Source organism: Microcaecilia unicolor, chromosome 6 (genome assembly GCF_901765095.1).
Source record: "Microcaecilia unicolor chromosome 6, aMicUni1.1, whole genome shotgun sequence".
In the NCBI taxonomy this organism is placed as follows: Eukaryota; Metazoa; Chordata; class Amphibia; order Gymnophiona; family Siphonopidae; genus Microcaecilia; species Microcaecilia unicolor.
In genome coordinates this window covers 22,215,003-22,227,957 of record NC_044036.1, presented here as the reverse complement: position 1 = coordinate 22,227,957, position 12,955 = coordinate 22,215,003, and the positions used below count along the sequence as shown (strand labels likewise).

Below are 12,955 nucleotides of genomic sequence, written 5' to 3'. Positions count from 1 at the left end.
GAATGGATGCTTCCAGAGAGCTTTTAAAGTGATATTATACTTGACAGTGTCCGCACCGGGGCACCATGGATGACGTTGCCCACATGTGAGAAGATAATGTTCTGCATGTCCTCAGAGAATTGAGATTACAGTGTGGTAGACTTAAGAGTAACATTAGGAAGTACTTTTTCACAGAGAAGGGTGGTGGATGCCCGAATACCCTTCCAGGGGAGGTGCTAGAGACAAAAACGGTGACAGAATTCAAAAACTCATGGGATAAACACAAAGAATCCTTAAAGGAAAAAGGATGGAATCAAAACAAAGCTTGTCAATCCTTAGACATCAATTTCAATAGCGGGGAAGTAAAGCCAGTATTGAGTGGACTTCTGTGGTCTGTGTCTAGTTGTAGTCTTTTGCTATATGGACTGTTATGAAAAAAAGTGAATCAGCTCCTTTTTAACTGAAGTCCAAGAGAGGTCATTAAAGGAAAAACACCAGTCAGCCTGGGGTTTAACAAAGCCCAGTTCTCATTGATTCAATCAGCTTTAATCACAGGCTTCTTGTACCACTGGAAAGTAAATGGCTGGTGCAATCCTGGTCAGCTGACAATCCACATTGCAACAAATACCAAATAAAATCCCAACTGCTCATTATCTCAGCAGTTAAAAAGATCTCTTATAAGAATGAGTTCTGCTCACTAACTCTTTCTTATTTACAAATGTAGAGCTAATAAAAATGTCCAGAGAAGCATAATAATAATAATAAAAAAAAAATCTACTTAATGGGCATCATTCATCATCTATTGATTTAATATACTACACAGACTTAAAGCGATTTACAATTCAAAAACAGAATACAATAAAATCGGGAAAAGAACTCAAAATCATAGGAAAGAAACCACACAACCAACACACTCAAAAAGAGAGAAAAGAATTCATTCCAGAACCAAAAAGCCTGATATACTAAAGCTTTTCTCCCTTTCTGTGTTTATAGGAAAAAAAGATTAGTGAATTAGGGCCCTTGGAAACACCAGACAATGATATTCAACTATCGGTGCTTATTGGCAATAATTAGAATGTACACACGCTATTCTATAAAGATGTGTCGGTAAATTCATGTACTTGGATCCAAAGAGGGGGCGTAACCAGGGGCGTAGCCAGACTTCGGCGGGAGGGGAGTCCAGAGCCCGAGGTGAGGGGGCACATTTTAGCCTCTCCTGACCCCCCCCCCCCCCCCGCCGCCAACCTTCGCTCGCCGTTGCCTACCTTTGATGGCGGGGGACCCCAAACCCCACACCAGCCGAGGTCCTCTTCTTCCGTTGCAAGGCTTTGTTCGGTTTTTGTGAGTCTGACGTCCTGCACGTTGTACATGCAGGATGTCAGACTCACAGAAACAGAACAAAGCCTTGCGCCGGAAGAAGAGGACCTTGGCTGGAGGGGGTTGGGTCAGTGCAGTGCAGGACGTCAGACTCACAGAAACAGAACGAAGCCTTGCACCGGAAGAAGAGGACCTCGGCTGGCGGGGGTTGGGGTCCCCTGCCAGCAAAGGTAGATGACGGCAGGGGAGGGTTGGCGGCGGGAGGGGGGGTCGAGAGGGTTGTCGGCAGGGGGGTCCAGTGCCAAATCTATGGGGGCCCAGGCCCCCGTGGCCCCACATGGCCACGCCACTGGGCGTAACTATGGGAGGGGCATGTGCGGGTCGTAGGCACTCCAAGAATTTGCACACAGTAGTACAGAATACGGCAGATCCGTGCACAATTTAGGCATAGGGAATTTACACCCGGTTTCAGTTGGTCTAAGTCCTCGCTCCTAAAAGTTAAGCCTGGATCCCAGCAGAGCTCAGTTTATAGCATAGTGTTTAGCACTCATTTTCATATGCACAGTATTACGAGGTGGTTAATGTTCTCCCTTAGAAAAGAGGTTTGCAGCTTGCACTGTTTTTTAAATGAAGTACAGTATGGCATGATGACTGATGTCAGCAAACAAGCTTAATTATTCTGGTGATAACAGAAATCCCACTATTGCTCTACGATGTGATTATTTTATCTTATCTGTAATCAATGTAATTATCATCATCCTGCCCTTTGTATCATTCAGTAAAAAGGACTGCTATAAAAGAGCTTCTAATATAGTACAGTAAAAGGAACAATAAAATATTAAACACATCTCTAAAAATTGAAAAAAAAAATCCCTAGTAAAAATAGCTATCGTAATCATGGCCAGTCGCTGCTTAAAATAACCATTTTGAGATGATGAGACTGTGTCAATTAACACAGCTCATCTGTGCTCATGATCCGCCTGAAAACAGAATGACAAATGTGAACACTCTATTCTTGTCTCTTTTCCTTGAGAAGCTTGATCCCTGACTGTAGGCATGAACCCCCCAAAATCTCTAAAAGGCGCTAAAACGTACTCATGCAAATTTGGACACATGCAGTTCAATTGAATAATGAGCTAATTAGCACTGATAATTGGGCCTTATTGATCAATTATTGGTACTAATTGGCATTAATTAAAATTCACACATGCGTTTTTTTAGGTGCTGGGATCAGCGTGTAAATTTTACATGAAGCTCCAAAAAGGGGGCACAGCCATGGGAGGGTCATGGGCAGATCAGGGGCATTCCCTCAATTTATTTGCGCTGTTACAGAATAAGGAGGATCCGCTTTTAATTTAGGCGTGAGAATTTACCCCACGGTTTTGTTGGTGCAATGCTTTGCATCTAAAGTTAGGTTTGGATCCTGGCACTAAGCACCATTTATAGAACAGGGCTCAGCACCTTTTTTGGGGTGCTGATTTTTCAGCACCATATCTAGAATTTAGTCATATGAAGTTAGTCTGTTCCTACAGATCTCTGATCAGATATTTTCTGGGCTCAGGAATCCAGTTTAACTGTGCAGTTCTGCATCTGCCCCTGCCTGAGCTGGGATACATTAGTATTCCACTGGCAGCTGCCCATAGGTAAGAATATTGTTTTTGTCCATAACCAGAGGGAACAATCACAGTAAGCCGTTTCCTGGTTATAAACCAGCCAAAGTAATTGGGTTTAATTTTAATTTTTGTAATGGCTTTAAATTAATAGGAGCAGCTGCTGTCACAGTGTGTGGGTGTTCTTTTCCAGAAGGCATAGGACAAAAACGAGAGAGAGAAGGGGAGTAAACAATAGAGAGTGTCTAGGACAAAAAGGTTAATTCAAGAACTGAGCAATGTCGTCTTGTTATCAGAAGCTCAGCTGGTGATACCCAGTACTAGCTCTCTCTATGTCTCTCTCTCTGTCTCTTTTAACTTCGCAGACATCAACAGGATCTGAAGATCAGCCTCCAGTTTGGCTGCTATGTGTAAAAATGTGCTGTTGGTATCTAAATACTGTCTCTATACAGCTCACCGTAGATTAGCAGTGACAAAGTGCTAAGAGAGATGAGACTAGATTACTATTATAATTATTTTGGGGGAGATATGGTTTGAATTAAGAATCCAGGCACTTGGTGCCCTGAGAGAATGCATTTAAAACCTGGAAAGGGAGGAAGCTTCCTGCTGCTGTGCTGCATGTCGGATAGTAAAATGTCAATACCAGATGTCCTAGGCATTAGAATTAGCCATAATAGCCAAATGCAACCGTAAAGTAAGTGTCAGAGTGGATAATAAAGCAGATGTTAAGCTTCTGTAATGAAAGGAGAGATGAACAGAATGTAAAACGTCTTTTAGTACAGTATTAAAATAAAGTTGTATAAAACTTGCTGAAAAGTGACCACTAATGCAATTATGGGAGAAATAGAAAAGTCAAGCCCATCTACTACCAGTCTGCAAAGCGACCTTGATTGAGGTCACTAACTTTTGCCATCTCAATTTTCCACAAACTACTGGATATGATGTCTAATTTTAAGTTCTAGATTCTAGGGGGCCCTTTTACTAAGGTGCGCTGAAAAATGGCCTGCAGTAGTGTAGACGCGTGTTTTGGGCGCACACAGAATCATTTTAAAGCGCACATGCAAAAAAAAATGCCTTTTAAAATTTTTTTGCCAAAAATGGACGCGTGGCAAAATGCAAATTGACACACACCCATTTTGGGTCTGAGACCTTACCGCTAGCCATTGACCTAGCGGTACAGTCTCACTCGGTAGCCGGGCGGTAATGACCTACACATGTCAAATACCACTTGGCGTGCACCCAATACGCGCGCCCGAAAAGAAAAATAATTTTCAGACGCGTGTATCGGACACACGCCAAAAAATGAAATTACTGCAAGAGCCACGCGGTAGCCAGGCGGTAACTCCATTTTGGCGTGTGTTGGCCGCACATAGACGCTTATGCGACTTAGTAAAAGGGCCCCTAGGTTTACCCTTTTTTCTTTGCCTTTATGTCAATTTGAAATCGCGTTGAAAAATTTGGTGGCATAAACAGTTTAAATTTGCTTTATGCTTTAAAGACTGGGAGTTAGAATACATTCATCCACTACCTTATCATCTGCCTGATTTAAGCTCAAATGAAGGATGTCCTATAAGACTCCAGACTGAGAGTGAGTGATGGCAATAAGATAACTTTAGGAATGTCTCAGGTTCTGTATACAGATGGCTTGTGGCATTTAACATTTTTTTTCTCGCTAGTGATTTTTGACAATCTAATGGCATCTTTTACAAAGCTGCGCTAGCAATTTCTGTGCGGTAAATGAGAGGAAACTGATTGAAATCCTATGGGCTTCCTCTCATTTGCCGCATGGGAATGGCTAGCGCGGCTTTGTAAAAGAAGCCCTAAGATAGCTTTCCTGTATTTATTCTTTGAATGGAGTGCAAAATCATTTTCATTTTGTCAGTGGCTTTTTATTTTAATAGATCCATATTATCAGGGAGGAGAAATAAATGTCCAAGAAATAGAAGATTCAGTGTTTTTTTTTAATCAAGTATTTATTTCTACCCATGGGGAGAACAATTTTCAAAGACATTTGCCTGGGTAAACTTCTCAGGCTAAAACATGTTCCTCCCTTAGTGACCAATAGTATGCATAGCACTGTTTGTCCCTGCGGTAAAGGTCAGGGGGGTGAGTTTGGCCGTTTTCAAGTCCAAACTTAAAGCCCACCTCTTTACCACTGCTTTTGACTCCTAACCACTTCTCACTTGCCCTGTCCTTTAACCTCACCTATTATTCCCTTACCCTTATTTGTTCTGTCTGTTTACCTGTCTTATCTAGATTGTAAGCTCTTTGAGCAGGGACTGTCTTTTTTTGTGTATGGTGTACAGCGCTGCGTATGCCTTGTAGCGCTATAGAAATGATAAATAGTAGTAGTAGTAATAGAGTTATGCATAGAGTTTCATGTTGAAATCCAAGCATATACATTGCACCTTTTTCAGATACCCTCCTTCTCCATTGAGAATACTGACCTTTTAACCCAACTCTCTGTTTTCTGTCTTTTAACCAGTTTTTAATCCACAATAGAACACTACCTCCTATCCAATGACTCTCCAATTTCCTCTGGAGTCTTTCATGAGGTACTTTGTCAAACACCTTTTAAAAATCCAGATACACAATATCAACTGGCTCACCTTTCTCCACATGTTTGTTCACCCCTTCAAAGAAACGTAGTAGATTGGTGAGGCAAGATTTCTCTTCACTAAATCCATGTTGATTTTGCCTCATTAATCCATGCTTTTGAATATGCTCTGTGATTTTGTTCTTTATAATAGTCCCTACCATTTTTCCCAGCACCGATGTCAGACCAGTGGCGTCGCGAGGGCAGCTGACACCCGGGGCGGGTCGCCGCTGCGCACCCCCCCGGGTGCAGCGCGACGCACCCTCCCCCTTCCATAGCGCAACACCCTCCCCCCCGCCCGCCCGCCTGCGAAAACATACCTGGAAGGCGGTGAGGGGCGGGCCAATCCGTCGAGAGCATGCCGCTGGGGGGGGTGTCGGCGCCTCGCTGGTTCCTTGCTCGCTCTACCCCGGAACAGAAAGTAACCTGTTCTGGGGCAGAGAGAGCAAGGAACCAGCGAGGCGCCGACACCCCCCAGCGGCGTGCACCCGGGGCGGACCACCCCACCGCCCCCCCCCCCTTCCTACGCCACTGTGTCAGACTCACCGGTCTATAATTTCCCGGATCTCCTCTGGAACCTTTTAAAAAAATCGGCATTACATTGGCCACCCTCCAGTCTTCCGGTACCATGCTTGAATATTTGGGCATAAATTTGGTGCGCTAACTACTGTCAGCTGACTACTCCTCCCTTAGTATCCGGGTCTGACTGACAGACTTTGCAAGACATACAGGAGGCTGAATATTGAAGTAACAAACATAACACTTTTGGTAGTTATTTACAAAGCTGAGTGTGAACTAAATGGGGGTTCTTGTATGTTCATCTGTCCAATGTGGTACAGCAGACGTGATTCCTAGGTGTAAGCACTATTCTGCAAACTGCATCTAACTTAGTGCATTTTGTAGAATAGCACTTTTTTCAGCGACAATTTGGCGTCATATATAAAATTTATCTCATACGCCTATTGCACTTCAAATGTTTAGAATAATGGCATTTTCATGTGGATATGTGCACAAATGTCAAAGATCTGCCTAAGTGCAATTCTGAAAATATGCCCTTTGCTTACATAGCGCGTGTGTAGTCATGGGTGGAACTTGGGTGGGACTCCTATTTATGCACATACCGCCAGATTCTATACATGGCGCGCAAATTTCCACATTCAAAATTGCATGCTATCCTGAGATGCTTGTGCAACTAGATTGGCTAATCATTGGGTGTTAATTTTGGCATTAATTGGCCAAAAATTTTAATTTGTGCACACGTCTTGCTAAGCGCTATTCTATCAAGATCCACAGCTAAGTTGTGGTAGCATTTTTAGCTCACAGTAGAAACCAGCTGGCGGTAAACACCAAGATGCTCGTAGGAATATAATGGGCGTCTCGGCATTTATTACCAGCTGAATTCTACCGCGAGCAAAAAACACTACCACGGCTTGGTTAAAAAACCTTCATAGCTTGCATCTTAAAAAGGGGGCAAGGCCTTGGGAGGAACATGGGCGGGTCAGGGGCGTTCACTAAAGATGCTGAATGTTGAGCACTGTTTACTGATTCGAGCCTATAATGTATTGAATACTGTTATTTAAGTGCATCTCTTTCATTTAGGTGCAAACACTTCCACCAGCTCCTTGGCTATTGTTAACTCCTTAATTCTGTAAAAGTCACCAAAAATTGTGTGCGCAAATTTGGGCACCTGTCCAATTAGCTCCATGCAATTTAATTGAATAATGAGCTAATTAGCACCAAGAATTGGCTTTTTAACAAGCAATTATTGGTACTAATGAGATTTAATTTTGCATTTACATGCATAAATTTAGGTATGGGGTCTGCGCCTAAAATTTACACATGATCTGAAAAGGGGGGAGTGAAAATGGGAGGGTCATGTGCATAATGGGGGCGGGGCGTTCCTAAAATTAATGTGTGTTGTTATAGAATAACAGGGAGGGGAATAATCGAACGTCGCCGGCGAAATAGGTCGCCGGCGATCTATTTTGGCGGTGGCGCAACAGCTGGCTGGAACCGTATTTTCAAAAAGGATGGCCGGCCATCTTTTTTTTCGATAATACGGTGTGGGCCGGCGAAATGCCTTGGATTTCGCCGGGTTTGAGATCGCCACTTTTGTTTTTCCGCAATAATGGAAAAAACTGCCGGGGATCTCAAACCCGGCGAAATCCAAGGCATTTGGCCGTGGGAGGAGCCAGCATTTGTAGTGCAATGGTCCCCCTCACATGCCAGGACACCAACCGGGCATCCTAGGGGGCACTTCAAACATCTTTTATAAACAACCAAATTAGCTTCCAGGTGCATAGCACCCTTCCCTTGTGTGCTGAGCAGTGGCGTACCAAGGGGGGGGCGGTGGGGGCGGTCCGCCCCGGGTGCCAGTGGGTGGGGGGTGCTCCGCTCCCGCCGCCTCCCGTGGCCATTCCTGCGGCGCCGCACATTAAAAAAACCGGCGAAGCAGCGTCGCAGGTTAGCGCCTCGCACCCTGCTTGTAAAAAAAAAAAATCAAATCTCCTTCCTTCTCCTCCTCATCTTGATTGGAAGGCCCGAGTCGACGTCAAGACGTCAAGACGAGGAGAAGGAAGGAGATTTGATTTTTTTGTTACAAGCAGGGCACGAGGCGCTAACCTGCGACGCTGCTTCTCCGGTTTTAACGGGACTGAGGTGGGGAAGGAGAGGGGCGAAAGGGACTCGGGTGGGGGTGTTCAGAGGGGAGAAGGGGACGGGTGGGGGTCTCAGGGGAGGGGAGAAGGGGACTGGGGTGGGGATCTCAGAAGGGAGAAGGGGACTGGGGTGGGAATCTCAGAGGGGAGAAGGGAAGGGGAGGGGATAAGGGGACTGGGGTGGGGGTGTTCAGAGGGGAAAAGGGGAGGGGAGAAGGGGACTGGGGTGGGGAGAAGGGGACTGGGGTGGGGGTCTCAGACGGGGGAAGGGGAGGGGAGAAGGGGACTGGGGTGGGAGTGTTCAGAGGGGAGAAGGGGACTGGGGTGGGGATCTCAGACAGGGGAGGGAGAGGGGAGAAGGGGACTGGGGTGGGGATCTCAGAGGGGAGAAGGGGACTGGGGTGGTGGTGTTCAGAGGGGAAAAGGGGAGGGGAGAAGGGGACTGGGGTGGGGATCTCAGAGGGGAGAAGGGGACTGGGGTGGGGATCTCAGAGGGGAGAAGGGAAGGGGAGGAGAGAAGGGGACTGGGGTGGGGATGTTCAGAGGAGAGAAGAGGACTGGGGTGGGGGTCTCAGACAGGGGAGGGGAGAAGGGGACTGTGGTGGGGGTCTCAAACAGGAGAAGGGGAGGGGAGAAGGGGACTGGGGTGGGGGTGTTCAGAGGGGAGAAGGGGGCTGGAACTGGGGGCTGAAAAAAGGGGCAGAGAGAGAGAGGGGACAGATCCTAGATGGAAGGGGGAGCGAGAGGGAGGGCAGACCCTGGATGGATGGGAGAGGGAGGGCAAATGGTAGATTGAAGGGGCAGAGAGAAAGGGCAGGCAGTGGATGGAAGGGACGGCAGAGAGGGCAGACACTGGATGGCAGAGAGAGAGTGAAGACAGATGCTGGATGGAAGGAAGACGGTGAAAAGAAGATGAGGGAAGCAGAAACCAGAGACAACAAACTGTAAATAAAATATATATACATATATATTTTTGCTTTAGGATAAAGTATTGTAGATGTGTTAAATGTTTATAATAGAACATGTAAATAAGGTAATCTTTTTATTGGACTAATTTTAATACATTTTGACTAACTTTCGGAGAACAAAACCCCCTTCCTCAGGTCAGGATAGGATACTGTAACAGCACTATACTGTACTGACCCAAGGACGGAGGTTTTGGCCTCTGAAAGCTAAATGTATTAGTCCAATAAAATGGTATTATTTTACTTTCTATATTTGTTTATTTCTATTTGTTAATTTGTAAAGTGGTGATTGGTACTTGTTAGTTTTTTTCAAATTTACATCTGCTGTCTTTATATTTTGCACAGTACTAGGGGACAGTTTCTGTTTCTGTGGTGTTGCATTGTATGCAGAGTCTGGCATTGGGGGTTCAGTTTAATTTTTGTCTAAATAGAAAGTTTATGATTACTTATTCTATAGTGGATTAGGGTGTATCTGTGTTTGTGAAAAAGACATGGCTTTCAGTTGGCATTGACTGTGCAGGATCTACGATCTGTACTATTCTGTCTGGTTTCGTTTTACAATAGGTGAATTGATGTTCTAGTGCTCACTGTAGTGTTTAAGATGCTTTCCTTTTCCTTGTGTGACTCGTAGAAATGACTGCTTATGGTATGGTAGAATTGCTCTATAGGTCCTGAGTGTTTTGTATTCTCGGCATGCCTAGTACTGGATTTGGGGGGGGTGTTAAAAAATGACCGGCCCCGGGTGTCAACTACCCTAGGTACGCCACTGGTGCTGAGTCCCCCAAATCCCCCCCAAAACCCACTGCCCACAAGTGTGCACCATTACCCTAGCCCTAAAGGCTGAAGGGGGGCACCTACATGTGGGTACAGTGGGTTTTGGGGGGTTTGGGAGGGCTCAACATTACCCACCACAAGTGGAACAGGTAGGGGGGGGGGGGATGGGCCTGGCTCTGCCTTTCTGCAGTCCACTGCAACCAACAACAACTGTTCCAGGGACCTGCATACTGCTGTCTGGGTGCTGGGTATGACATTTGAGGCTGGCATACAGGCTGGCCAAAAAGGTTTGTATTTTAATAATTTTTGTGTGGGAGGGGGTTGGCGACCACTGGGGGAGTAAGGGGAGGTCATCCCCCATTCCCTCCGGTGGTCATCTGGTCAGTTGGGGCACCTTTTTGAGGCTTGGTCGTGAAAATAAAAGGACCAAGTAAACCCGGCGAAATACTGCTTATCGCCGGGTTTTATTTTTCCAGTATCCGCGAAAGCCGGCCATCTGGTAGCCACGCCCAAGCCTGCCCATGTCCCGCCTTCGCTTCGCCGCCAACACGCCCCTTTGAACTTTCGCCGGCGAGGCGAAGGGAAAGCGGCGAAGCTATCACAAATGTAGCTTTCGAATATATGCTTTTCGCCGCTTTTGCGAAATCGCCGGCCATATCCCGATTTGTGTCGGGAAATAGCCGGCGATTACTTTCGATTATAAGCTGGAGGGTCATGCAAATGGCCACGCCTAAAGTTAGGAATGATTTCCTGGCATAAGCACTATTCTATATACCGCACCTAACTTTTAAGTGTGGCTTTTAGAATAGCGCTTTTTTTCTGTACCAATTTTTTTGGCAGCATATATAGAATCTAGCCTTAAGTGCTCATTCCTGAACATTTATTATTATTATTATTTATTGCCTTTGTATCCCACATTCTACTACTACTACTACTTAGCATTTCTATAGCGCTACAAGGGTTACGCAGCGCTGTACAAGTTAAAACATGGGGAAGGACAGTCCCTGCTCAAGAGAGCTTACAATCTAAAGGTAACAAGCTATGTAGTCAGTGTAGGTATCATGAATGGGGAAGGTGGTTAGGTGCCAAAAGCAAGGGAGAAGAGATGGGCTTTGAGTAAGGACTTGAAGATGGGCACCTCTATTTGCACCTATTTGCAGGTTCAATGTGGCTTACATAGATTTGTTAATATTGTCATTTCAGGATATCAGATACAGTTAGTAATGTGTAGCGATCAAGGAAGGGAAGAGAGAAGAAGGAAGAGAGTGATTGGGGTAGTTATAGGAGGTGGGCGTTCGTAATTGAGTGGGTTTCACCCATTAGACTTGTATTCTGTAAAGGAAAGTAGGTGCCTGTGTTCTTTTATACAATAGGCTCCTACCAGGCACCCAGTTATAGAATTGTACCTGAGGTAATGGAGGGAGAAGCTCTAGTGTACCTAGGGTGGGGCAGTGGGGGCAGTCCACCCTGGGTGCTGGCAGCAAGGGGGTGCACGACCAGGTGCGCAGCCGGCCTCCTGCCCCGGAACAGGAAGTTGACGTCAGAGGGGGCAGGAAACTGGTAGAGCCGACAACTGCATGCCTGCTCTTCGCACCCCATTGCTTGGAGGAGGGGAGTAGGGGGTGTACACTGCCCGGGAGGGGTGCGCGCTACCCGGGGGAGGGTTCTCTGTCCTGGATGCCATATAAGGTAGGTGTGCCGCTGGGGAGAAGTGACTTACCCAAAATCCTAAGAATTGTTAGTGGGAGAAGTAGGATTTGAACTCTGGCTTTGCTTGTCTACAACCTGCTTCTCTAGCCACTGAGCTGCTTCTCAGTCTTTTCTATTTTTATAAGTATATTCTGCTTTTCTCTGCTTCTGGAGAGATCTTTGAGAGGTATCATTGATGTATGTTTTTAGCCTTTTTGAAATGAAACCCCAATTTCATTTATCTTCTTTGATCAGTAAACGCTAAGAACTTGACTATTAGAATTTTGAGGATTTCTGATTACTTGAATTTTTTTGTATACTTTTGTTTTCAGGCAACGACTGCCAGCTAAAAATGTGTATTATTACCGCTGTCCCGACCATAGGAAAAACTATGTGATGTCCTTTGCCTTTTGCTTTGATCGGGAGGACGACATTTATCAGTTTGCATACTGTTACCCGTATACGTACACTCGACTTCAGCATTATCTGGACAACCTGGAGAAGAAAAAAATGGAATACGTGTGCAGAGAATTACTAGGACTCAGTGTGGTGAGTGATAACTAAACAAGTCTGTAATTCAGCATGTGTGATTACAGCCATCTTCCCTCCCTTCGATAGTTATAGAGGGGCCCTTTCATTAGCTGTGTAGGCACTTACGCTTGCCTAACGCTCATCGATTTGGAGTTACCACCCAGCTACCATGTGGTCCATGCGGTAATCTCATTATTGACGCACGTCCGCTACGCACGCCAGAAAATATATTTTATTTTCTGGCGCACAGCAAAAATCAGGCGGTAACTCCAACTTGACATACGCAGGCGATTACCGCACGGTTAACGCAAAAGACCTTACCGCTAAGTCAGTGACTGGCGGTAAAGTCTCAGACCCAAAATGGACGTGTGCCAATTTTCTGCAAAAATTTTTAAAAGGCCTTTTTTATAGGCACACTGAAAAATGGATCTCTGCGCTCCCAAAACACGCGCCTATACTAGTTCAGGCCATTTTTCAGCACACCTTAGTAAAAGGACCCGAGAGTTTCCTGGAAGTGAAAGTCTTATGTTCGGGAATTAAAGGTGACCTTGTCCAATCAGGTGAATGTGACCACATGGCTGGACAATGTATATTAGACCCATATGGACTCTGAGCTATTTTTGCTTGAAAGGACTCCTCATTTTCCCCAACAGAGTGAATGTGCTGACTTAACTGCTCTGTAGCCACACTACAACATAGTAAATCTGAGAAGGTACAAGAAACCCTTTGCAAAGTAAGCTGGTTTAGCCTGCCAAGGACTAGATAGTGTCCAACCTGGGCACTTTAACCTGGCTGGGTCATAAATTGTTTTGGATTTTCAGCTCACAATATGCGCAA

General features: G+C 45.5%; 1 protein-coding gene across 1 annotated transcript in view; it reads left to right on the top strand.

The window, feature by feature from the left end:
• AGBL4 (ATP/GTP binding protein like 4) overlaps positions 1-12,955 on the top strand; it is a 2,274,308-nt gene that overhangs the window by 764,255 nt on the left and 1,497,098 nt on the right. Inside the window, exon 5 of the mRNA XM_030206027.1 lies at positions 11,920-12,136. Within this exon, the coding sequence (XP_030061887.1) occupies positions 11,920-12,136 (217 nt within the window). The remainder of the gene's footprint in view (positions 1-11,919; positions 12,137-12,955) is intronic.